Here is a 27460-nt window from a genome sequence, read left to right on the forward strand (position 1 = left end):
TACTTCCTCACTTCCCTTGCGGGTTGAGGAAGTACCCCGGCATCTTTAAAAAAATAATCAATTGAAATTTCATCATTTCTGGGCGCTTAATTGGTTAATTGGTACAGCAAGACAAATGAATATTATTTAATCTAAAGAATCAAGTACGGCCATGAAAATGTGAGAACGTGGAATGAATCACTCATAACCAAAGACATCGAGAGAAATTGTGGATTTTTTTTTTTAAAATTCAAATGGCGGATCACTGACATCGACAAATTTAAAAGGTGATCATGATTTGGGGGCTGCTTTAGGGGAGGGGGGGGGGGGGGGGCTGGGGGATTTTCTCCAGAAAGAGAGGAGGGTCTCGGAGTCCATTCCTGGAAAATTTTCGAAAATTAGTTACGAACTCAATTTTCGGTTCCACGATAAAGTATCAACGTTTTCTCCTATTACTATACTGGGGTTACAAGGGGAAGAAATCTCGGTATCATCCTCGGATGAGCTCCTTTCAGAAAGGAGACATTTTATTTTCCCTGTCAATCACTCGAGAAGAGTCACGAGACATTGCGCATACATTTCTCCCAACACCTAATTAAACATCAGCCATCATTTTTTGAGTTATCATATAGCAAAGTAGGCTGAAAGTGGTAGCGGCAACATTGTTATTCCTCCCTTTAAATGTATGTAAAACAATCGATTCTTGGCGAGACAGCTTGTTCCACCTTGGATCGATATTTTGCATGGATTTCAATGGAGGAAAAACATTGTTACCAACTTTCAAGAATCGCCACTGGCTGGACGAATTGGGAGTTGTCACGTCATAAAATGGTTTACTTTCCTACACTGGCATTTAAGTCTCCGAGCTTTTTTCACCATGGTTATGGTGGTCAACTTCAGCGGGATTGTGGGAATTTTGTGGTTATCATAATTTAGCAGATTAAAATAAAAATGGAGTATTGTGATTAGTCAGCTTTATCAGTCGTCATTTTTGACGTCGTGCTTATGTCGGGCGGTGTTGACAAATTATCAGCAACTCAACTCTTATAGGAGGCCATGGCTTCTTAGTTACCCTATAGCCCAGTCCGCCTCTACTTCTAACGTATAGACGCTATTAGTGGCGACGTCATCACAAGGACTCTGTGTTATATCGAATTGGATCCAAACATTGGCATAGCATCTTTCAATGCTACCAATGCGAAAAAATCGATGTATATCGTTTTCCTGTGACGCACTGGAAAAAAAAAACACATTTGATCCAGAGTCCAGACTCTTGAAAACATTGACAAGAAAAAGGACTCTTATTTCAACCAGATTTAAGCTTAAATCAAGAACCAAGCCACTTAATTTGAGCGGATTTCCTTTTGATTTAAGCTTAAATCTGATTGAATCAAGAGACCTTTTTCTTGTCAATGTTTTCAAGAGTCTGCACTCAAGATCCCATGTGTTTTTTTTCCAATGCATGGCACAAATATAGCGTTTATGGTTGGTTCAGCAGTCTGATGTACTCTCACTGCAACCAGCTATCTTGTTAGCTGAATTATCAAGCGCATACTGGAATCACAATTATTTTTTCGCTATTGTTTACGTTTTCTAAATTATACACCAGTCCCATAAACTTCTGAAGTCCACATCTTCGACAACATAATAAAGCAAAGAGGTGTGAAGAGGTCCAGGGTGTCAAGCACCGCCGCGGTTCAAGCGAGCAGCAGGTAGGTCAATGTTCATTTAATTAGAGGCACACGTGAGATGAGAAGGTTAATCATTCCTTGACCCAGTGACACCCTCGAGCATAAGCTCGTTCTTATGTGGAGTCACATCTCATCTTCGACGGGAGTCAAAATGAATTCCCGGCTGCGGCGGAGTGGGATTCGGGTGCCGGCAAGCGAGTTCCCCTCTGTATTCCGACACTCCTCCTTATTTGTAAGCCCCGCCTCGCAAGGAGTCTCACCAATTAAGAGTTCCACATCCCCCTCCTCGACGCCCGGATCTCTTCCGCCGCCGCCCGCCAGAGAGCGCTCAGGTCGCGGCTCGGGCTCGCCGGGTTTTTGCGCAGGTTTCTCTTGCATCCTTGTTCATCTTGCGCGTACGGTGCGCGGCTAAATATAGAAAATAATATTTACATGCTTGATATCCATCTATGTACGTTCGATAAATGTTATTAATTTTTTCTCGCGTTTGGCTCGTTTGAAATTTTGAAAAAGTGAGTTCATCATCGCTATTATCCGCGGCTTCGTCACCTACGTTTTGGCGGTTTTCGGAAGTTGGAGTTGTAACGATCGAGAGGCTCTGCTTTTCTGTAACTATCGTAAATTTTTGGTCGGCACCAATTTTGGTTTGTGTCTGTGATATAGTTAATTTTACTAACTACCGAACGCGGTTTTTTTAGTATACATATATATTTATTGTGATTCGAAGATTTTTGATCGCACGGGCGGCGGGTTGAACATTAACCGGCGGTTTTCATCGATTTGATAAGAGTGTTTCGGTTTGTTTGTTTGTTTTTTGGAGGTTGTGCTTCCGCCTTCCGCGATTGACATCTGTGTGGCTTTGAAGTTCAAAACTGTATCGATCACCTGCAAAAACACCGGGCTCGACAAATATCACCAAGGAGTTAATTCCATGCTGAATTGTGATTATTCGTTGACATGCGGCCTTTGTGCAAGTTTGAGGTAAGATTTTTGGAGTCCACAAGTAGTGTTTTGAAATTTTTTATTTCCCACGTTGCATGTGATGAAATTCCTAGGAGATTCTATACTGCAACTTCGTACCTTTTTCTCACTTCATTCAATAATAGGTACTGAGTGAATCAAACTCATAAGTTGAACACATAGTGTCATTCGGGTAAAAATGTATAGATTTTGAAGTTAGATTTGTATGAACTATGGTTATACATTGACGGCAATGCTACATCCAAACTCTCAATCCGTCGGATTGCATATTTAAGCAGTTGGGCTATCTAAACCGAATTTCGTTGATACTGAGGGATTTTCAATATTTACCTTTTAATCTATTCTTTTCGTGAATTTGTCACATTAAAAATAATGTGCGATATCGTAAGTATACAAAACTTTAATGACGTTGAGGATTCTGCCACATGGAAATAGATACTTGACCTTCAATTTTTTTGTACGTACAATCAAATATATGTAACAGATAAAAACTTTCTACACCTGCATGCAGAGAGCTGTATGGATTACTCACAGAAGAGACGCCAATAAAAGGAATCCTATATTATTTTTATGGAGCAAAAAATGGAGTCATAGTAAATGGAGTCATTTTTATGGAACAATGTCTGAAGTCCATGCGGATAGTATAAATATGCTATATACATGCATGTCATATTAATCAGTATTGTTTTACAGAAATTCTTTTAGCTCTTCAATGTTTATTAAGTATACCTTTTAGTTTCCTAAAGTACCAAAATGAGGATTTCTACAACAACATTCATTATCAAAACTAGCTTTTACAAACCATTGAAGCTGCAATATTAAAATGAGGCATTGGGGTATAGTCTTTAACTATACTTTAGAACACCCGCATTAAAAATGGACATTTTATGTTAGGTATTGGCAACTCACAATAAAACAAGGTGGTAAATAAAAACAATAAAACTTTACCTCTGCAGCTAATTTTCCTTTAATGGGCCAAAAAAAGTTAAATGAATAGAAAAAAAGAAATAAAAAGAAGAAACAAAAGTCATCAATCTGTGGAACGGTACCATTTTTAATTAGTGTCTTTCTGTTTATTTTTTTTTGTCTCCACATGGAACGATGATGATTATTACTTGCATGCCAGAGGTAATATTTACTGTGAAATGAGTACCTAACATATTTCGCGCAAAAAACCAACTTTGAGGGTCACTTACCGAATAATTATCACTTCTAATACAAGATATGGTCTTCTTTCTTTTTCTTCATTTTTTAAAAAACACTTAGCCGAATAATTTTAAAATAATGATTGAACCTCAATTTAACTGAATTTTTTATGACTCTCTTAAGAATAAGAATAAAAGGAGAATTTTATTTAGAATTTGTGCCATTAGGCTATTAGAATTTATGCAATTTTGGTTTATTCGGCATCAGAGAGAATTTGTACTTTTTACAAGACACTTTTGGGTAGGGGCCATTACAAACGATAAAGTAAAGTTATATTGTTTTTTTAAAAAAAGAATGCGCTTCAATGGGTGTGAAAAATTACACGGAAGCGCATGAAACAAGCAAGCTTTCGATTCAAATGTTAAGGCGAAAAAATGCACCCTGCAGGGTGTTTCACTCCAGATCATTAACGATTAAATAATTTAAAATGTCACTCACTTTACCTGTGATATCTCTCAATAATTTTTTGTGAAAATGCAAGTACTTCTTTACACTTAATGACAGCAAACTTCCGATTATCGAATGTTCAAAAAGTATATTAGTCCGCATGAATAAACAGAGTGGAAATAAAATTGGAAATAAGTGATAATGTTGCACTTCAGTTCCCTGAGCTATGCTATGAATATTTTTTTTCTTCTTCAACGGACAGTTTTGATGACCTATGACATCTGATATATTAATACTGATTACAATAATTAACAAATATTATCTCACTTATGACTGTTTCTGATGGTAAATCTTGGTAAGTCTAAAATAAAAATAATATTTTCCAAAGAGATTCTTGTGATTCGAAAAATACAAATTATGCGTGAAAAAAATTCCCCTACAGAGCTTGAATGTTATCAAAGACGACACAAATGAAACTATGAACATCATGGGGTTATTTTTAAAAATTCGATTCTTTTTTATAAGAAATTTATATTTGCCTATAAAGTTTACCTACTTACTATAAGTAATTTAGTTCAGTCATTTAACAGATTATTCATACTTCCCTCACCTTGAAAAACAGTCACTAGCTTACAAAATCGTTGTCTATTAATCATTCCTATAAACTTTTGAGTCAATTTTTAAAGGCTTGTTTATTTGTATTTCACTAAATGGTTTGGTCTCGAAATTCATTTTGTTTATACAGTTCAGACTGAAATTAATCTGCCTTTAAAATTAATATTACTTGCTCAAAATTTGCTTAGCCATCAATTTGCGTAAACGTAGACTCAGCTATGAATAAATTACAGCACAGTTTTTGAAAAAAATTGTGAAACAAGATGAAATCAATTACAAGTACATTCATAATGTCATTACAATCAGCCAAGAGGTTGGTTCCTTTTCAATGGCTTTTATACGTCGAATACACTCGATCAAAATAGGCATCATTCGAAACATACTTAATAACGTTTCCATAAAATAACTCAACATTCTGACCCTAAAAGATTGGACGCAGAAAAATTTACTCGAAAGAAGACTAAAAAAAATCGACCAGGACTAAATTAATATCGCAAATATGAGGCGTTACGTCGCAATGCCGCAAAACACAGATTTTTTAATTATAGAAAAGTATTAAACGCCTGGATGTGAATGATTGAAAATGTTGCTCCGAGAAAATTGCATCCAGGAGCCAGAATGAGACGGGCTAAAGAAACGAAGATATTTTCGTAAATTACTAAAATTATACATGAATTTCTAAAATTTGTCACAAAAGTACCAATCACAAGTACGACTTAGTGGACGACTTTAGCTTGACTTCACCTAATATTTAAGGATCCAACCTGACATTTAAATTAGGGCAAACTTGGGGTTCATTTTGCTTATTTGAATTAATGCGAAACATTTTAAAGTTTCGTTGGTTTGAAAAGTTCTCCGCAATTTTTGACGAATTTCAACTTTGTTGATATCAAAGCATCAATAGAAATATTCTTCTTGAAGTAGCAGGAGGGAATTATCCGGGAAACTAGGGAAATCTATCTCGCTTCCTTCTCTATGTATTTTATAAACGACCCCTAAAGCATCCATCAACGGTTGTGAAAATTCCTCCAGCGCAAAGCTTGGACGCAGTATCTCGCAACATATTTCGAGGCTGAGAATATTTCTACTCAAGGTGTTACTTGTACAGCAGCGGTGGAAATAGCATTGTTGCTAAGCGCAGTGGGTTGGCACACACCTTCTGATATGCCACTAAACATGATTAATGTGAGGAAGCAAGCGGTCGGCTCCTTAGGTGAATCAGCTCACCATGTATACACAACAAGAAAATATTGATGAGCCGCGGAATACAATGAGTATTACGGAGATGAAGACTCACCCGGAAAGACTCTTGATAGGGTTCAGCACGAGGCACGGCCGAGCAATCCAAGTATAAGTTGAAAAATTTAAATCGTGCTTACTGAACGGTCAACAAAAGCGGCACGCAACATAACAGGGAAAAGAGAGGAGAGTGACACAACCCAAGATCGACTTTGTGGTCGGATGGGTCAGCATAAATTTTCCCCTTTGCAGCGATTCTCGGGGATGCGCCGACGATTTGGAAACGGCGCGTAAGTCCACCGGAAGGAAAGTAATTCAACGCGTATCTAGAAATTCCGGCCTCAATCTTAATCATAATTAATTTTGGTCCCTCTTATCCTTATTCCGATGGACAGAATCATCCTCGGGAGACGAGACTCGAGATCGGATGGATAGGAAATGGTCGTAAAAAGTCGCCCGTTGCAGCCGCATTTTTAAGCTTTGTACCTGCATTTAACCGATGTTTTCTCCTGAAACTGAGCGTCTTCGCACCGGAAAAGATGACAGAGTTGTTTCCGTTCCTTCTGTCGTGTCGAGCCAAAAACGGGGAGCTCGGAGTCTAGACCAGATGTCTCATTTCGCCTTCAATTTTTGTGATACCTCACGCACATTCATAAAGCACGAATAGTGGTGTCAATGCGCCGAGTGAGTTCGAGAGCCTTGCTCTGTTGTCACCTCTTGATTTTTCACATCAAAAGGTATTTTTACGCAAGTATTTCGGTTCGATAGTGTCGTGAAATTGAGACATACTAAGATAAAGGCTGTTTAAATGTCGGGGATGGTTGTCTCCTTTTGATAGAGGAAGGTTGTCTCTTGACGCGGCATGAAGTTGGAGTCAATGCTAGATTTTTCATTTCGCCTTCAATCTTGACGATACTTTAAGCACGTCCATAAAGCACTAATGGTTGCATCAAAGAGCCTTATGAGTTCGAGAGCCTTGCTCTGCTGTCGTCTAGTGATTTTGTACATCCAAAGGTACTTTTAACGCTAGTATGTCGGTCTGAAAGTATGAGTCGTAAAATTTGGAAAAACTAAGATTGAGTTTGCCCGGGCATAGTTTTTCGTTTTGATGGAAAGAGGTCGTTACAAATTGCCGCTGTTTTTGCAAGCTTTAGAAATAATTTATTTCAAACCTTTTTCACAACTGCGAATGATGCAAAGTATGCTTTGAGATTTTAACGCGGTGTTCTGCAGAGTATCAAAAAATGATCAGCATGAAAGACTGATAATTTTTCGTTTGGATCTCAAATTGATCTTTTAGCAGCTCTGAACAACACTAGAAAAAAAAAAAAAAAAAACACATTGGATCTAGAGTCCAGACTCTTAAAAACATTGACAAGAAAAAATACTCTTGATTCAATCGGATTTTTGCTTGAATCAAAACGGAATCCGCTTAAATTAAGAGGCTTGGTTCTTAATTTAAGCTAGACTCTGATTGAATCAAGAGTACCTTTTCTTGTTGATGTTTTTAAGAGTCTGGACTCTATATCCAATGTGTTTTTTTCCAGCGAACTCCAGTCTCTAACATAGGTCCATACCGACACCAATAAAATCGCAAATATCTTTAGTCCAAATTCATCGTACATATACAAATACAATTACAAATACTATTTTATACAAATATATCATGATAATCTGGTGATTATTATTAATAATCGGCAGTACAGCCCGACGACCGCCTAAGGGGTTTATTGAAGATAATTTCACCCGTATAGAAGTTTACACATCTAAAATATCGCGGACTAACTCTAACCCATTGCTCATTCCAGGTTGCAGAATCTCGAAATGGATTAAAAACTTCAAATAACTTCAAGAAAAAATAGAAAAGAAAAATAATAATAATAATAATAATAGAAACTCCTATGAATTACGCTTACATTTCTCCATATTAAAATGTGTATATGTTGATTGAAAAATAATGCATTTTAATCGTTCTGTTTCAGATTCTCTCGGCATGAGTGCAGTTAAGTCGCGGCGCAATAGTTACCGCTGTGCAGTTTAATTCAACGATCGCTATCTAAATTCGGTTTAAGTCCGTAATATTCGAGTCTATTTTTACGGTTTTAGTCTCAATGAAGTGTCTTTAGATTAGTTCTCGGTCCCGAACCGAGTGCTCTTGTGAAAAATTTAATTGTGGACGTTGTGTCGCTTTTTCCATTGTGAATGACTTTCCGCGTTCCGATATTCCTCTCGCCCTGATGGGAGTTTATGAAGACAGCGCCCATCAAGAGACGGGCATGCATTGGGTAAGCCATTTTTCATATTCTATATCAAACTTTATGCAGTTTTAAAAGTTTATATTCTAAAAGTTGGCACTGAATTCAGGAGAAAGGGCACAACCAAAGGCTGATCTGGCCAATACATAAGAGAGTGTGTTACAAATATCCATTCAAGTGGCGAGGCGTGAATGATCGATTATCGATATTTCCCCATTAGAAACTATAGTGAAGACTTGATTATTAAGGTGTTCGTTGTGAGCACACTGTTTATCAATCCGTTTTCATAGGTTTGTGTGACAGATCAATCGCTATATCGCACGCCACGCCATTGATTCTACCCTCATAGGAATTAAAGCGTGAAAAATTAATTTTAACGCTCATTTCCTCGAAATTATCATTGACTGCTGAAATGAAAACAGCTTATATCCTTAAAAATAAGGTAAGAGCTGACATTTTGAATTACTCACTGCAATGAAAATACGCGGTTTCGCACGTTAGCCATCGATATGGGACCTCTTGCACTCCAGATAACTTGTCCCGGCTCAATTATTCAACGCCAAAACATGATTAGTCCCTCTCTGCTATGGCGGATCTAGCGAATTGGCAACACCGGGGTTCCTCCATTTAAACCTATGAAAACATATCGATTCTTTGAGGGGCCAGGTGCTCCGACAAGAATCGATTATTTAACATAGGTTTAAATGTAGGAAAGCCGGTGTTGCCAATTTGCTGGATCCGCTTCTGGCTTTAAATTTGGTTAGTATCCTCCAGGCCATGGTTAGAAGTATCCAATATTTGTTTTTTCCCACTCACCCCCTCCTCCCCTAAAACTCGTGCAAAATACACATTCAAAGGAAGCTATTTCCCGCGCTAAATGGTTGAGCGTAAGCGCCATCTCTTCCTGGAGGGAACAGGAAATGAGAGTTCTATTACCGAGATGAGTTTAATCATTTTCCTCCCGAAATGGAAAAAGCCGTTGCCACTTGGGTTCCAACCACCCACTCGTGCGATGAGGTTTCGATTTATGGACGAAGCGGCAATCTCGATCAGAGATCGATAGCCGAAACGTAATGAACTGCAGGTACCTCCCGTCCGACGGCCGTAAATCATATTTGCTGCCTTGTTGATTTTGCTACCTACAAACTTAAGAAACCGAGGAGTAGTGACGCACAGTGGAACCGATTTTCAGAGAGAAACCGATAGAGAAATTTTTGACCAAAACTGGTAATTTTTATGTTCATTTTGGTCGTATTATAAATCTTAAGATATGTGACAGCGCACTGGAAGAAAAACACATTGGATCTAGAGTCCAGACTCTTGAAGACATTGACAAGAAATAATACTCTTCATTCAATCAGATTTTTGCTTAAATCAAAAGGAAATCCGCTCAAATTAAGAGGCTTGATTCTTGATTTAAGCTTAAATCTGATTGAATCAAGAGTCCTTCTTCTTGTCGATGTTTTTAAGACTCTGGACTCTAGATCCAATGTGTTTTTTTCCAGGGCTGATTTTTGAAATTGATGATAGGAAAAGCGATAGACAAAAGAGACAAAGGTAAAATGAAGGGATCATATTAGGTCTCTGGAGGGTTGTCGTCCGTTATCTTCGCAGCCCATTGCAGCCACCCGCTTCCATCAATAGGATCCCTTCATTTTCCCTTTATTTTTTTCCTATCATTTTATCTATTGAAAAAAAAGGTCGCTTGGATCTAGAGTCCAAAGTCTTAATGCTATTGACAAGAAAAATATTCTTGATTCACTCCGATTTTTTCTTGAATCGAGGAGCCGAGCCTCTTGATTTCGGCCGATTTCCTTTTGATTCAAGCAAAAAGTCCGATTGAATCAAGAGTATTTTTTCTTGTCAATGTTTTTAAGAGTCTGGACTCTAGATCCAAGCTACTTTTTTTCCAGTGCAGGTCACTGATGAGAAGTTTTGCAAAAAAAAACAACACAAATGAGAGCAACTAAAACTACAAGAAAATGAGCAACCAAGGCTAAAACAAGGCTTTTGGGTGGTCTCAACCCCCTCCTCGACCAGGAGATAAAAAAATATATGCAATTTTAAAAATCAAGAAACCTATATTTGTAAAACAAAAAAGCAAAAAAAAATAATTTCGCGGAGTTTCTTAATTTTTGTAATATTATATATTTTTTGTTTCCTGGTCGAGGAGGGGGTTGAAAGCACCCCGAAACGTCCCAGGCATTCTGTTCGTTTGTTTTTAGCCTTGGTTGCCCATTTTCTATTGCTTATAGTTAAACCATTCGGGCTTTTTTTGCTTCTTATTCTTATTTTGGAGCAACTTTAAAACTTCTACGTTTATATTGACGAAGATTTAAGCTTTTAGTGTCTACAGATAATGTCCGACCACTTCCACTGACGCTCCACTGTGTGACGTAGCCAGGTACCCAACCACCTCTCCCTCTCTCTCTCTCTCTCTCTCTGTACCTTTCTCAGACCAAGTTTTCCATCTTTCTCGAGGCAGCACCTTCAGGTGCCGGGAGAAAGAGCAGCAGACGAATTTCTCTACGTCACTGAATTTCCGAGTGCGTATGAATAAAAAATCATTATCGTTATTCGTTAACGACAACCATAAAATAGGTAAGCGAGCCGGGCAATAAATTTCAAATTTTATGACGCTAAGCAAACAGACTGCAAATTTTAATTGTTCGACAGTAAAGCGGAGGGCAGATCATTATTTTTAGATGCGAGAGTTGTGAGCAGAGCAGCGCCGCACAGTGGACCGAGTCAATCAGAGAGGTCGGACATGAAATTTTTGACTAAAACCGCAAATTTTTATGTTTATTTCATCGCATTTTAAACTTCAAGGGGTGCTTTTTGAAGAAAAGTTTACGAGAAAACCAATGAAACCACTTTAAAAGCTTCAAAATTTTGTATAACTGGAGTTACAAGCGTTTAAAGTTTCCAAATTTTGTCCGACATCTCCCATTGACTCGATCCGTTGTGCGCCGGTCGGCTCCCGGCCCGATCCAACGCTAGCCGCCCGGCTCGGCGATCGGTCCCGTGGAAAAGGAGCAAAAAATTCAACTCCGATCGAATGTTCGGAAAGAGGGGGCCAAAGGCGAGGGCCAGGAAGTGAGGGCAATCATAGTGATGGACACTTGGACGGCATTTTGTAATTAGGAACTGCAATACCTGCCTCATGCGTAAAAACACTTATGTGCATACTTCAACTAATAGGACATACGTTGTTTTAAAACTGAGCCAGGAATTGTAGTTCCTAACTGCAAAATGCAGTTCAACGGTTCGTTCGAGCGGACAGTGAACGATTGGGATTGGGCCAGCGGTCCGCTCTGCGAGCTGATCCTTGAAATCGATAGATAAAGTGATAGACAAAAGGAAAATAGAGCAATCCTGATTGGGTGAGTGGATGGTGGACAAAAAAGACGATGAGTGATAGACTTAATGGCAACCCACGAGAGACCTCTTAGTCAGTCCATCGTATTTTCTCCCTTATGGTGGTCCTATCGCCCGATATTTGGTGACAAACTTGCGGGACACACGTTTTGACCACTTTAATCTAAACTGACACGGGAGTGCCAACACGTGGCAGACAACCATTTTCCGTGTCAGTTCAGATTTAAGTGGTCAAAACTTTGTGTCCCGAGTTTGTCACAAAATTTCGTCGGGCTCTCGGACTATATTAGTCCATCATTTTCCCCCTTGGTCCACAGCAACCACCCGTTGCAACCAATGAGATTACTCTATTTTCCTATCGTCGTCTTTGTCAATAGGTTTGTTCATCAATCGTCGGGTTCTCGGACTATAGTCCATCATTTTCCACCTAATAGGATTGCTCCATTTTCCCGTCGTCTTCGTGTCAATGTAGTGTCGTCGTGTCCTTGTCTGTCAATTTCAACAATCAGCCCGCTGGGGCCGATTTAGTTGGTCCTTCCACCGTACTTATACTTAAATGTACTTAGGACGAGTATCAACTGCACTTAAGTCCGGCTTTGCGCCTCTGATTGGCCGGTGATGCGGTTTGGACTCATCGATGCACCATGCGGTTGCACCTCCATGTGAAAGAACCGACAAAATTCGGTCCTAGCCGCAGTTCGAAATTTGATCGTCCATCGAGACCTCAAAAGGCCTGGATACACGCTCAAATTCCCGCACTGGAAATAAAAAAAAAAAAAAAAAACACATTGGATCTAGAGTTCAGACTCTTGAAAACATTGACAAGGAAAAGAACTCTTGATTCAATCAGATTTGAGCTTAAATCAAAAGGAAATCCGCTCAAATTAAGAGGCTTGGTTCTTGATTTAAGCTTAAATCTGATTGAATCAAGAGTATTTTTTCTTGTCGATGTTTTTAAGAGTCTGGACTCTAGATCCAATGTGTTTTTTTTTTTCCCAGTGCATCAATTTCCGATCAAATGGTGAATGGTAAGCATCATCTACCATCAAATTTTGTCATCATTTTGATCGAAAATTGACGGAAATTTGAGCGTGTATCCAGGCCTCAAGTCGAGACGGACGAGGCGAAGGAATCGATGAGCTGTCGGAATGGGAGTGATGACTGTTGCTCGGCGAAGTGCTGGCCGTTGAGACGCGAAGTCGGGCGATGTGACACGCTGCCAGGCCGGGCCGCGGACGGCGGACAGGAGGAACGCTGCAATGCAGCAATGGGAAGCTATATCAATTAGTGGTGCCGCGGTTGGCCTGATAATTGCTGTTTAATAGAAAGTAAATTGTACCTCTGTCACATCGTAAACCAACTCGTTGTCGCCTTATTCGGTCGCTCTTCACCGATCACCGCCGGACTGCTCTTCGCTCCCCCTAACTTTGTAAGCTCATGAGTTCGCTCATCGATAAAAGGCTACTGGTATCACCGGTGTCGCTACTGCCTGCGCATCCATGTCGCCGTGCTCTGCGATAGATCGACTGATCCGCCATGTAAACCCATGCAATAGGATCGACTCTTTTCATATCTCTTAATAATCGATTCTGTTCTATATATAGTTTCAAGTGGAAAAATATAGATAGTCGATAAGCCCGTCTCTGTGTGTAGGTCCGATAACTGTGCCTCCTTTGTTCATCGTCCGCGTGCATGAAAGTACTTTTTCTAAACCGCGTTTTCGACCCTACACATCGATGTAAAATATGAAACATAAAATTCAATGTAAATATGAATCAATTTTTCCTCCTACCTTTAACCCGAGAATACACGGACTTGATGTTGTTTAGTTTACCAATATTGTTTTAATTTTTTTTTTTTTTTTTTTTTATATATATATTTTTCAAATTTTTAATATTCTGGTTTAAAACTCTCATAATTAGCTTTTTGAGCGCTCTTGTCTCAAGTTCATAGCTTGTCGGCAATTATTACTGCGCTTGTATTATTTCTCTCTCTTCAATTTTCGACGTTCAATCTGTGACTTTTCAAGCATTAAAAATCACTTAACGTGCAAAAAAACGCAAATTCTCGTCGTAATAAAGTGTCACGTCACTTTTTTGACAGACACGTGCAATGCCCACCAAACATTGTAATCAAAGAATCTCAACCATGTCACAAGTAGCATAATAATAAAAAGCGGTAACTTGCATGGTAAACGTTTGCAGAGAACCGTTTCCCCAAGGTCAGTTCAGAAATAATTTTAAAATCAAAGAATGTCCGTCATTTCATTTTAAAAATACAATTTAAAATGTAAGCATCTTAAAGTTTGCATATATTATTCAGAGATAATTTCTTCCTACTTGTTATGTAAAAAATTTCTTCTCCGTAGTCCGGCGACTATTTTAATTTTTCGCTTCGCTAGAGAGTTGAACGCACGGACAGAAAAGTTATCGTCATCTTTAAAGCAAGCATCTCGCCGAGCACACACTGAATATTGTTTGACGAGATGTTTTGCCACCATCCCTCTGCTTTGTCTGGAGAAGCAATACAAAGAAGGACCAAGATTTGGCAGGAGCTCTCGAGACCGGATGCTTCCCTGCTCCATTTCAAGGAAAATGATTTAATCGGGTTGTAATCTGACTTGACGTCTTTTATAAATGTTTCGAGTCCTTTTATGTGAAGTGTTGGTCGGGAAGGGTGAAGCGAGAACAGTAGCAATGCAGGGTCCTCGTGTAAAGTTGAAATTAATCGGTCATTTAAGTAAACACTCAGCTGTCCCGGATAACCCAATGAAAATATTTTGACGTGGCGAGTCTGGGTTGAGGGCGCTAAGGTCCCCGCGGGTCATTCTTACCTGGGTATCTCGCCGCGCCAGGCAACAAAAGTGCCACATAAAATGTCAACACTCCAGTTTTTTCCTCCTTCGAGATGCTTTGAGGTTGAAAATGTATGCAGCCTCTTGAAATATCTTCAAGACAATGAAATGACTTGCGTTGCAACGCGATTTTCAAATCCCTGGCCTTTAGAAAATAGTTTTCTACATAGGTTTTTAAAGCGTATTTGGACCGAGTTTATCAGAAAGGACCCACAATTTCGAAAAAATTGAGTTAAGAACGTTTTTGAGTTCCAATTGCCGTTTATTTTCGCCTGCCAGAAACTGAAATTCGAAAAACAGAAATTAGTTTGTCAAAAGAGGGGTTAAAGTTTATTTTCTACATTGAGCCGTATGCAAGAATAAAACTTCGATCATCTTTATCTCAGTTCCAATTTAATGTAGGTTGATTCCTTTCTATCGAACTCTGTCCATTTTGTATGTAGGTGGAATTTTGGTATACTGGTCGCATATTTTTGCACTATTTGAACCGCGTTAAGCAGAAAGGGATCAAGCCACTTTAGCAATTTCCGAATTTGATTGGGCAATTTAATTTTTTACATGAAAACGATTGTGCGGATTTCTCTGCAAATTTTAGTGAATTTTCTGCATGGCACGAAACAAATTCCTTAAAATTTTCAAAGGAATCCGCGAGAACGTTCTTTTGTAAAAAAAATTAAAGTGCCAAGTTATTTGGCAATAGCTGATGTGGCTTGGTTCCTTTCTGCTTAACGCGGTCCGTTCAAGATGCAGTAGAGATTTTAATCACGATTTTTAAAGCTCATCTTGGATTGAGTGATCATTCCTCAAATTCTAGACTAAACGTATCCTTGCACCTATGCATAAAGAAAAATCCCACTTTTGTTTCAATAAGAATTGGACTGCATTATGCAATTTGGAGCTATAAATTCTAGCCCGGTTTGAAAACGACGTATGTGCCATTAGTTTCCCTATGCACAGAAGTGTTTTTCCAGAAGAGCCAGAATTTATAGCTCCAAATTGCAAAATGCAGTCCAATTATTTTACCGAAACATCCCATTGCTGATTTTCTTTGAGATGACCAAAAAATACTATGTCTGCAAAATTATTCTGATCACAAAGAAAAAGTGAAAACTATGGTAACCTTATTGCAAACTTTTAAAAAATACTTTCTACCGAGAGAAATTGCGTAGTTAAATGAACGTGGCTCGTGAGACACCGTTGATTGTCTTCGGTTTCAAAAGTTTTAAGACATTCCAGAAACCTATAGTCAACTTTTTTTATACTCGCTCTGCTTGCTAGACCAAAGTCACGAATGCATACATCTATAGCATTGTTAGTACGCCGTTTCAAGGAGGATTGCTTTTTATTTCGACGTTCTGTGTAGAAGTGAAGCTACCCTGTAGCAGGAATTGTTTTGATGGCTCTCCCAGTCATAAAATATAAGTCGCAGTCTCTTAATGGCAGACAGAGAGTGCTCGAGTCACTTTTTCGTATTTTTAAAAGGTGCCCGATTATCAAAGCTTAATAACCAGTTTGAATCTTCTATTTTTGGCAGTGACCGCGCGCTCAACTAGTGTGATGCACTTGAACGCAAACTCGATTGTATCTGTCTCGTGCCTGTTCCAAAAAAGACACGCCGTGCTCTGTTTCAGTATTTAAATAGAAGAAGAGAGACAAACACTTGATCCAATCCCATTGCATTTTAATTCAGCCGAAAACTTATCTTCTATGTAATGGACACTCTCTTGGGTATGCAAAAACAGCAGTGAGAACTTTAATACTTCATTCAAGGATAACTTTAATTGCTCAAGGGCGGGGGGACATTGATGAACCGCGCCTCATTGGGAGCGAAGAGAGGAGAAAATCCTAAATTCTCTAGGAATTTTTTCCAGAGAAAGTACCTCCCTCCCTAGCCACGCCCTTCGAAACTATATATCGGACACTAACTAAAGTCATTGGGAAACCGATAAAATTGAGTTGTTGATATTTGATCCATGGACTAAACAAGTTGTTTCGAGAGCTGTAAGCGTGCTCTACTCTACAAGCAAATTTTTTGGGGTAAATTTTTCATTCGGGGGGGGGGGGGGAGGGGTGTCAGATCCCCTGCCTATTATGGCACTGCGCACAGTGTATTTTAATCTCGGCCCGGCAATATTGAAATGAAAACCGATACTGTTACGGTGTTGCTTTCCTAAATAAAATTAAACAATGGAGCTCAGTTGTATCACAACCGGTGCCAAAACTGCCAGTCATTAAGAAAACCTCTCCGATTCAAAATCAGACTAAGAGCTGCGTGAAAATTGCCATTATATTTTCGCCGTATGCAAATCCTCAAAACAAACTTTTTTTCGACCCGAGCATTATCTAAACTTTATGGAAATGAAGTGTAAACTGTGAAGTTCGAAAGATTAAAACATGACTCTGATCTAATCACCGTTGGAGCGGATGTCAGAGACCTTGGAATCCCAGCCGTGGCGTTAGGTTAGGCCGTGTTCTCTGGCGGAATTCTAAGACTCTTGTTCGCTTTACACGTTTTTTTGCCTTCGTGCGGGACTCTCGTTTTCAACCGGGATTTTTTTTCGCCGCGCCGAAGTTGGGAAAGAGCGAAAAAAAATCGAGCGAAAACAAAAACGACTCACTAATTAGCCAAAAACTTCTGAGAATTCGGCGATGGAAATCAGCTGAAATACACGAACGAAGATGGAGCGTATCGGGATCAGATAGGGCTTCAGCCGTGAGGTCGACAAAAACGAAGCGGGGGGGGGGAGGGGGACGAAGGGGGTTGGGGTGGGGTGGGATAGGGGGCTATTCCGAAAGAAGGTCGTCGGCAAAAACTGGCTAGACGCGACCCTAGACAGTCATCGAGTCGGTGATTCCGCAGTCGGGCGTCACGTAAGTAGACTTTCGACCAAAATGAAAGGAAAGAAACAGGGAAAGAGCAGGAAAGCTCCCAAGGAAACGGCCAGACACCGTGGAAATCTGTGGCCGAATCTCATAAGGGCTGTTACGTGAGTTACATGAAGGGAGGGAGGAAAACTGAACTTGCTTTGCGAGGACAGGGGGTGGGGTCGAGTCTAGTCTTACGTAAGCCTCCCATATTAAAAAATATATATTTTTTCAAATGAAAATAATTTCTTCAGCTATTTCTTGGGTTTGCTCCGTACCATCTAAAAACTGCGGAGGAGGGGAGGTTAGGCCATTCTTACGTAATTGAAAATGGGGGCAAGATTGTCTTATGGGTGTCTTATCTTAGGGCCGGGGGTTAAAAAGTCGACCAAAATGGCGTTTGTAATACTTGAACAACTTCATTGTCGTCTTTTAATTGAATCGTTCATTTCAAAAAAGGATTATAAAGGTTAGATGGTAGGTATAAAAAATCCGTTCTATTGCGGAAAAATCACCTATAAAGGTTTCCAATATTTGTCTTTTCCCGGAAGAAGGAACGCAACTCCATTCCAAAATTGCAAAACTTACCTAGATAAATCAATTTCTTACGAAAATGCACCTAGACAATTTTTTCCGAAAGGCTGATTTTTGCATGAGATGAAAGGAAAAATCAGTGAAATTTTCAGTTAAAAAGATCCAATTGCCAATTTACGAGGACAATTTGGGAACATCGAAATGTAGTTACGTTCTTTCGTGGGGAAAACGCCGGATTGTGACATTAAATAAATGCTCCATTTAAGTTGTACGTATGTTGGTGCTACTCGCAAAATTCAGTGAAAAATCCCACCTGAACCGCACCAGTGGCGTGGCATATTTTGCGATATATCGATTGATCTATCATTTCAACTTATGGCAAAGGATCGATTATTAGAGTGTTCGCAGCGAATACTCTAATAATTGATTCTTTACCACAGCTCAAATGGTAAAATATCGATAATCGATCATTCACGCCTCGCTACTGATCCGCACATATAAATCCGCTCTACGGGGCCTTACGCGGGCTCATACTTTATTTTTCTCATCTCTTCCCCTCTCCACCATCTTCGAGTTTCGAGTCCATGTTCTTTTGTTTCCGTCGAAAACAGATTTCAATCTCGGAGCATTGTGCCTCAGTATTCGCGAGTCTCCGAGAATTTTCGCGAGAAAAATTATCGCCATCTTACAGCCTCTCTCCCCGCCTTAGGTACAGCAGCGGAGACAAATCTGCACTGTCGCTCGTGAATTTATGGCTGCGAAGCGAGACTTATTGATAATCGACATTATTCTATTTGAAGCTACGGTGAAGAAGCGATAATTAAGGTACACCCTGATATTCGACCCTTTCCCATAGGTTTAAATGGCAGACGAATCGATTTATCGCAAAGAGCGATACGCCACTGGATTTTGGGGAGTCTAGGAGTGGAAGGCTTCAGCAGCTGATTCAAAGCCACCGGTTTGATCGCACGGAACGATCGATGATGGAGGTGGAGAGAGGGTGGGGGAGGAGACAGAAAAAAATAACCACTTTAAAGTGTGTAAATGAGATAACGAGTTTTATTGGTGTAAGGCGCACTTACGAGCAGTGCAAAGTGCACCATGTCGCGCGGCTGATCGCGGATTGTGGCGGTGCCAGATTCTCGAGGAAACTTCCAATTTTAATGTCCTTTTGGAGTGGAAATTGAGCTTATAACCGATAAAAGGCACCTGCGCTTCGGCTAGTCTTGATCCTCGATTGAGTTTGTCTCTCAGCGCATGCACAATTAGTAATTGATCTTCGCGAATTAAGTATTTGTTTTGACGTGGTGCGGTCGGATGCGCCCTCGATTGGTTTTTTAGGTCCAACCAGATGCATTGATTTTTTTAAAATTATTATTCTTTTTTTTTTTTATTTTACTACTGACGTAGAGATTACGTTTTACTCCACTGTTTTGTGGTCACGGTGGAATTAGGCATACGTGCACTACGTGCAGCTAAATGTCATTACTAAAGTAGCATAGGGCAACGAAAATATTGAAATGAAGTTTGAATTAAATGCAATGCAATGACAATTTTTCACCATGCAATTTTTGCATCATTTGGCCGATACGTGATAATTTTACGCGATCATTAGCGTGAATTTGGTGTAGCTGGAGAATAGGAATTTGTCAGTGTTGAGAAAAATTGAACTGTATTTCAATATTATTGCCATGAATTTCAGGGAGAGAAGCCCTTTTCGATTAGCAGATAGGTAGCATACACAACACTCTAATGCAGTTGGGATAATTCTATCATGTAATCGCAATTTATAACAACTTGAGCTACTCACACATACGTGCGCTTTCAATTTTCGGAATAGGCCAGAAAACATCCACTATGCAGGAATCGATTAAGCTTTTATTCCAGGATTTGTGTCCTACGAGACTGCGTACATTTGGATTCGCAATAATGAATAGCAAATATCAACCTGACGACTTTTACGCAAGTTCTGTTTTTCATCAAAGACTCCATGATTGATAGAATGTATAACTGACATGTAAAAAGAACGACTCGCACACTGATTTGTTACAAGGAAAGAGTGCTTCCTCAGAGCGTATGCAGGCAAGACCTATGGTCCTATTTTTAGACATTTTACTACTTTATGGTTTTCCATTTTCACACTAATTTGTTTCAAGGAAAGAGTGCTTCCTCAGAATGTATACAGGCAATACCGACGGTCCTATTTTTAGGCATTTTACGACTTTATAGTTTTCTATTTCACCTATCCCTCAATTAATTTTTTTATGCACCAAGTGCCAATATTCTTCTAATGATGGCAACAATTTTTTTTTCCAAAAACCCATCAGTCACACATTGGCGCCCTCTGAAGTTTTACAGCAGCGGGTGCGAATTTTCCTCCATTCTGTTCGTTTTCCAAGTGGCTGAGCTCGAGCACCGACACTTTTTTCGGAGCGCTGGTCATTTTTTCACCTTCAAAATGACCTAGATCAGGGTTACTAGTCATGGTCCACGGTCCCTAGAAATTTAGTGAGAGTCATAAATTAAATATTTTCAAATGGCCTGGCTAATTCTTCACAGGTCATGGTTTGAATTGCGGAAAGTTGGTGCGAAATTTTTGTTTCACTTCGAATTTTTCCTCGTTTGAGTCGTTGAACTTGCGCTTGTCTTGGACGTCTAGCCAACCACGGCTGCAGGAGAAATTTCTCTCCGAGGTCCGAGCCTCTCGCGGATCTCCTGAGAATAATTCAACATCTCTCTCCGCGTCGTAATACAAATGGGCATCCCTCATTGGCTCATCTTAGTATTTTCCACTGTTGCAAAATTGGTCATCATTCGACTTCGTCTAAGAAGTGTTTTTATGGATGAGTCATAAATTGTAGTTCCTGATCGTACAATGTAGTTTAATTTCAATTACAATCCGGCTGATTATGGTGCTAGTCAGAAGTATGGTTGCACCAGCCCGACGTCTGATTTATTCAACCACATTTCTGGCTGATTCGACCATACCTCTGACTGATGCAACTGCATCTTCTCTTACATCTTTTCATGCAGATGGACGCCTTTCGCATTTTTGCATGAATCGTCGTTTCCAAGACGAAGGAACGTAATTACATTTCAATATTTCCAAATTTCCTTTCACAATTTGTATGTTTAATCCAAAATTGTTGAACATTTTAAATATCACATATTTTTTCATAAATTATCGTCAGAAATGAGGGGCTTGGAGAACAAGGGGCATAAGTGCAGTTTTCGAAAAAATTGAGGTATACAAGTAAACCTATAGTTTGAATGCATACTCTGTGAAAAATTCGCTCCCATATTCTACTTTTCAAGTCAGTTGAATATTCTTTCCGCCGCAAGGATCCATGTAATTTCGAAACCTCAAACACGCATTTCTCGAAATAGCAAAAAGCGCACTTAAGCGCCTTGTCCTCGAAGCCCCTAAAATCAGTGAAATTTTAAACAGAAATTGCCCTGTCATTTCCTCAGCTTGAAAAAACACCGAAAAAAAGTGAAGTTGATTTAACATTCTGGATGTAAAGAAAAGAGTATGTGAGAACTCACAAAATGCTAAATTACCAGCTACGGCAGTTCGTTTTACATCTTGACATTGCTAAAGCAACTGCTAGCAGTTTACTCAGCATTTTGTAAGTTCTCGCACACTTTTTTTACATCCAGAATGTCAAGTCAACTTCATTTTTTTCAGTGAAACAATCGTGTGAGCAGTTTTTTCAACCTCGGAGTGAAGATACGTTCTTTCGTCCGCGGGGACGACGAAACGCGTCCAATCCAAAGGCCCTTTCGGAATCGTCGGAGGGACGAAGGACCGGCAACGGACGAACGGTGCTGAGAGCGGTGAGATGAAAGATAGCATTGTTTTCAATGAATCCGGACGAGCGATTATTGAAACTAGTGAGCGGTTAAGTCAACGCTTGCTCACCGCTGGTGCATCGCTGACCCCCTCTAATTAAGACGTCAATAACTCGATGGGAGGCTACACCGTCTCGGATCATCGAAGTCAGCACATCGTAGATCACCTCGCTCGCCCTGCGGCGCAGCGCCTCCCACGCCCTACGCCACCAACCAATTACGCTCTCCGTTGCTAAACGGCATCGAAAAGCCACCATAAAACCATCAGAAATCCATCAGAAAAACCATCAATCTGGCAACCGGCCGACAATCAACACATCTTTACACGGTTATAATAACCCATTGGCCCGCCCCTCGACCGTTAAGTTTGAATATCTACCGAATAATGGCTCCGCGAATCCGTGCGCTTATTGTTCCTGCCTCGTGATCGGGACGCATGGCCTTTGATCGGGTTTTCTTCCTGACTTTTACTTTTACGCTGTTCGGCTTTTTTATTCGGCTAGATTTGAGGGTTTGATTCGAGGATGCGCCGGGCTCCAAGGTTCTAACAGTTCAGGCGAGGCCGCCCCCATTGTTGAGGCTGTCAGGTTGTTATCACCTCGAGAGGCACCTGATACTCGTGAATAGAAAATTGGTTGTCTTCGGATTTTCGGTGTTCGTGGATTAGAGGGCTTTTGGGGTTTTGGAAAATTATGGAGCTGATTTTTACTTTCTCGCTCCCCTAGGGTGGAGGAAGTATTGTCATCCTCTAAGAAGGGGGAAAAAAAGTTGAAATTCCATCATTTCTTGACGTTTTAAGGCCCCTGGAGTCAAAGTAACCATGCTCGGAAAAATGTGTGTCCGTCCGTCAGGCGTCCCCCAAATCTATGTTCAGCCATACCTCAGAATCTATCTGTTCAATTCCATTTAAATTTGCAGGGAAGATCATCTACGGTTTCCTTATGCACGTCAAACGATTTTGGGATACGCTAGAATTTGGGGGAGGGAAGATAGGGGCAAAGTTGGAAAAATCGATTAATTTATAAGCGAATCATCGATACTTTTCCATATGTTTAAATGGCAGATCATTCGATTTATCGCAAAGCATGACATATGCCATGCTCCTGGACACATTCTGTTTTGACATTTACCGATTCTTTTAGAATTACGAATGTTGGAGCCTTCAGACGTTGCAGAATTTTCTTCGGTAAAAACCGAATGTACAGGGAAAATCGTGATTATTTTTTCCTAACACTTTCAGACAATTTCGCTCGCAATTTAATCGAACATATCTGAAAACTTCAAAGAAAAATGTGCTTGAATGTCGTTAAAAATACATGTTTTATCAAGGGAAATTTGGCAACTCTCGAATGTTCATACGGCGTTCTTCCTTAGCGCGGCAGATACCTACAGTGTTTACTCTGTTCGATGAAAAGACACCTAAAATATAGATTTGCGTAGAAGAGGGAGCACAACGACCCTACTTAAACACTCGAGAATTTCTGAGTATTATATAAGAGTGTTGGCTTTACCTCAACGTCAGTTTTTCGACGAGCAGAAAAACAACATCATGAGTCATGTTTTCGCTCGACGTGTCAAATAAAATGTGCCACTCTCACGCACCTGGCCCGGGGGTTGGCAGTCTTGCTGACTAAGGGTTTTCCTCCATTCATGCCAACTTCAAAATATCCCCCTTCTCCTCGCTGATTGAGGTCGACATAATATACTTCACTTCATCATGCTCTCGTCGTAAGTCACTCACCGTGATGCGACTGTCTTTTTAGCAGACGTGTCATCGAGAAGTCCTCCGAGGTTAGGGCAATAACCAGGGTGGCATCATTTCTTCAGAATTGCTAGAATAATCATACGGTAGTCTCTCTTCATTATGATATAGTCCCGCAAAGAGGAGTCATCATAATGTGTCCTTAATCCTCAACTCCCCTTAACTAACTTCACGACTAGGTATGCTAGATGTAACAGATCCGCTGATATCTTCGAATGAATATAATTCCTGCTGCGCTCAAGATATTTTGTGGTATGCATCGTAAAATGCAGGCGTTTTAGTGATCAATTGAACCACCATAAGGAACTACTGTATCCGGCTCAAAGGCTCAACAAAAATTCAGTATTCAGGAGGAAATTCAGTCTGAATTCAGTAGGAAAAACTGACCCCTTGTTTATTTGGAGTAGCAAAATCTGGCGAGAACTTTGTCGCGCTCTGGAAAAAGACCATATGAACCTTCGAATGCTGCAAAATTTTTCATGGTAATGTGTTAATTTATTTAAAACAGTTATGATAAATTTTTTTCATAATATTCATATGCTTTAGAGGAAATTGCGTCTAAAATTCCTTGAAAAATTACAGGAAAAATTTTCACAAGTTTCGCAGAAAATTCGTATTATATCAAATGACACGCGGCAACGTCTAAGGGCTTATACGGCGTTTTTTCTTAGCACTGCAGAGTCGTACGATGCACCTTGCGACTGGGAGTCAGCAACCAGCAAGTTCAGTCGTCTACTCGGAAACCAAGGTTGCCATGCTCTGCGATTAAACATGAAGTTTACACATGGATTTAAATGCGGAAAATTGCTGATTTTTCAGCACTATCTGGCAACCAAGTCGGAAACCCGCGGTCGTGATAACCTGGGCGACTCGGTATTGCACGGGCACAGGGCACACTGCCCCCTCCCCCACTCCCCCCATCGTCTCCCTCTCGAACTCGCTTTATCTCTTTTCCGAGAATTTTTCTTTCTATCTATTGAATCGCAGTTGTAAATCGTGAGTCGATTTTTAAACCAACCAAAACAGCGAGTCAGGAGCCAACCAATGCGCGTGGAGGGGGGAGAGGGGGCATGGCGCACAGTACAGTACACCATACACCGCGCATACCCTGCAACGGACTGAGCGTTGTTGTCAAGTCTAAAGTTTTTCCTAACACGCGGACGAGATTATGAGTCACGAGGGAACTTTATTGCGCACTGAAAAAAAAAAAAAATCAGATTGATCTCGTGTTCAATAGTTTCAATAGTTTTCTCAAAGTTCTTGGGAAGTCCTGGGCAGTCAAATGGTGTGGTGAGAAAATTACTGATTATTTTTGTTCGTGCTGTCATATAGAGAAGAGAATCTAGACATTTTGGCACAGATTTAATCGTAACAACTCACTCAGCCATTGTAGAGGCTGACTTTTTTTTATTTAATTTTTTTTTTATTATTATTAATTTGTTTTAAATGCGGTATAAAAATTGGTCTCAAAACTTTTTAAAACTTCTTCAAACTTCTAAATATGTTATAAAGTTCATGGTAATCCGAGCAAATAAAATAGCATTATCTGCACTTTTTAATCATCTACATATATGCTCCGTCCGCCGTTATTTTGGGCCCCACGAAGCCATAAAGCCCGATTGCTCGCCATTGGGCGCTCTATGAAGCCTAGGACGGCTGAGCCAATCACGAGTGGATCTTTTAGTGGCTATACTCTGTTTCTAAAGGTGCTCTGCCGTAACCACGTTCAAAATCAGTTGTCTCGACTTTAAATTGAGTTCTAGGGATTCTAGATGAGTTCGGCACTACCCCAAACCACACTAGAAACAAAAAAAACATTGGATCTAGAGTCCAGACTCTTAAAAACATCGACAAGAAAAAATACTCTTGATTCAATCAGATTTAAGCTTAAATCAAGAACCAAGCCTCTTGATATGAGCGGATTTCCTTTTTATTTAAGCTTAAATCTGATTGAAGCAAGAGTCCTTTATCTTGTCAATGTTTTCAAGAGTCTGGACTCTAGATCCAATGTGTTTTTTTTTCCAGTGTAATTTTTCCCAAAATGCGGATTGGTGCATTTTCTCTTTGAAGTCTGTCCAATGAATTGCCCTAGGTGTGGAGACGGGTATCGAAAAATAACAAAATGGAAGTTGAAATGATGCTTGAATTTTCCAACTGTTTTCCATCACGGATCGAAACTCCCATTCAGTTCGACAACCATGCTCGTGTGTCGTGTGGTGTGTCGCAGTGTCACCGATCGGAGCATTGATTAACTCCTCCCGCGACCCTCCCTCGCAAGGGGGGGGGGGGGAGGGTGCCGAGTAAAAACCACTTATGTCCGCGTGGTTTTCGTTCGAGATACGCGATTCTTGATCAGCCGGACGGACTTGTCCGCGATCCCCCCTTCCTCCCCCGTCAGCCTACCTTCCACGAAGAGAAAGAAGAAAAAATTACCTGACACATTTGGATTCTAAAATTCTCGACACAGCACTGTGTATCCCGACGAGAGTGGGAATGAATTCGTCGCGACGAGGGCGTGTGTCCCCCTCACCCCCCATCACCCCCTACCCCCCTCTTAATCGCTCTCAACCCTTTTATCCGCCTCCATTTGTCCACGTGAAATTTATTGCGAACAGTAGCTCCGTTTAGTTTAGAAATGTACGCGTAAACTGCCGGTTTCAGGGAAAATGAAGAATATCCAGGTGTCTGAAATTTTGTGAAGTTTATGTTTCAGAAGGAACTAATGAGTTAACTGAGCATGAGAAAATCCTTGGTTTCTGAAATGAGCAATTACAGGCAGAGATATAGACGGTGAAACTGAAAAAATGCGTATCTTGGTTGAAGTGTTTCGAAATTTTCGCTCCTATTTTATTTTTTAAAAGGAGACCGAACCATATGATAGCTCGAAGTTTTCTCAGAATATATTTCATAAAGTGATGAAAAATCACTGAAATTTTCGAAAAATAGCGCCTAGTTGTTTTTTACGTAGGAAATAAAGTATGAAAGGGAGTCTCCAACGCCACAAACCGAGATACACATTTCTATGGTTTCACTCTCGACGTGACCAAATTACCCAATTCGCAATGTATGTGTGTCTAAATAGGAATGCCGCCTGATAACGTCATATGGCGGAAGGTTTTCTCACTTTTAAAATTATTTTCTTAAAATTTCCTATATCAGGAAAAATCATGAAATACATTGCGAACGCAGCTTTTTGAGCACTATCAGATACAGCGATACAAAAATTTCCCGCAAATTCTCCAGTCAAGTTATTTGGACGTATTTCTGTCAAACGGAACTATGTGCATTGAGACATGAGCCCTGAGACCCATAAGAATTGTATGCATAACAGGGCTCGCGTCATAATGCACATAGTTCCGTTTGGCAGAAATACGTCCATTTAATTTTCCGCAGTGCAGACGACTGGGTCGAATCCAGTCTTATAAATTCCTTATCCATGGTAAAAGCTTGCAACGGTTGAATTATCAAGGAGGCTGCGCTATGGACCTGGACCCCGAACCGTTGGAGGTTAGGTCCGTGGCGGAGTTGGTTCGACCACTCGACTTGGGCTGATACGGATCCGCTCTGGGAATTGTGATCGTGGCGCAATTAAAGCACAGCTCGGTCCTGGCCCGCGGTCTCGAGCTTGGTCCTGCGACCCTTGGGGTCCTCGGCCCCCGCCCCCCACCCCCGCCTCGCAGCTCTGAATTCTTTAGGACCTCGCAGTTGCCATGAACAAGAATTCCGGAAAGCTCCGTTTTTCGCGAGTTTCCTATACTGGGCTTCACTATTTCAAACGCATGTCCACTGAAAAAAAAGATTGGTAGAATGGTAAATTCTACCAATCTTCAAGTCGATTCTGCCAGAGGAATGGTTACCTGTA

General features: G+C 40.3%; 1 protein-coding gene across 1 annotated transcript in view; it reads left to right on the forward strand.

The window, feature by feature from the left end:
- Positions 1-1995: 1995 nt before the first annotated feature.
- Positions 1996-27460, forward strand: part of LOC109034933 (LIM/homeobox protein Lhx9) — a 118353-nt gene continuing 92888 nt past the window's right edge. Inside the window, exons 1-2 of the mRNA XM_019048363.2 lie at positions 1996-2651; positions 8081-8383. Coding sequence (XP_018903908.2) covers positions 8336-8383 — 48 coding nt within the window. The 5' untranslated portion in view covers positions 1996-2651; positions 8081-8335. The remainder of the gene's footprint in view (positions 2652-8080; positions 8384-27460) is intronic.

This window comes from Bemisia tabaci, chromosome 5, assembly GCF_918797505.1.
Source record: "Bemisia tabaci chromosome 5, PGI_BMITA_v3".
Lineage (NCBI taxonomy): Eukaryota > Metazoa > Arthropoda > Insecta > Hemiptera > Aleyrodidae > Bemisia > Bemisia tabaci.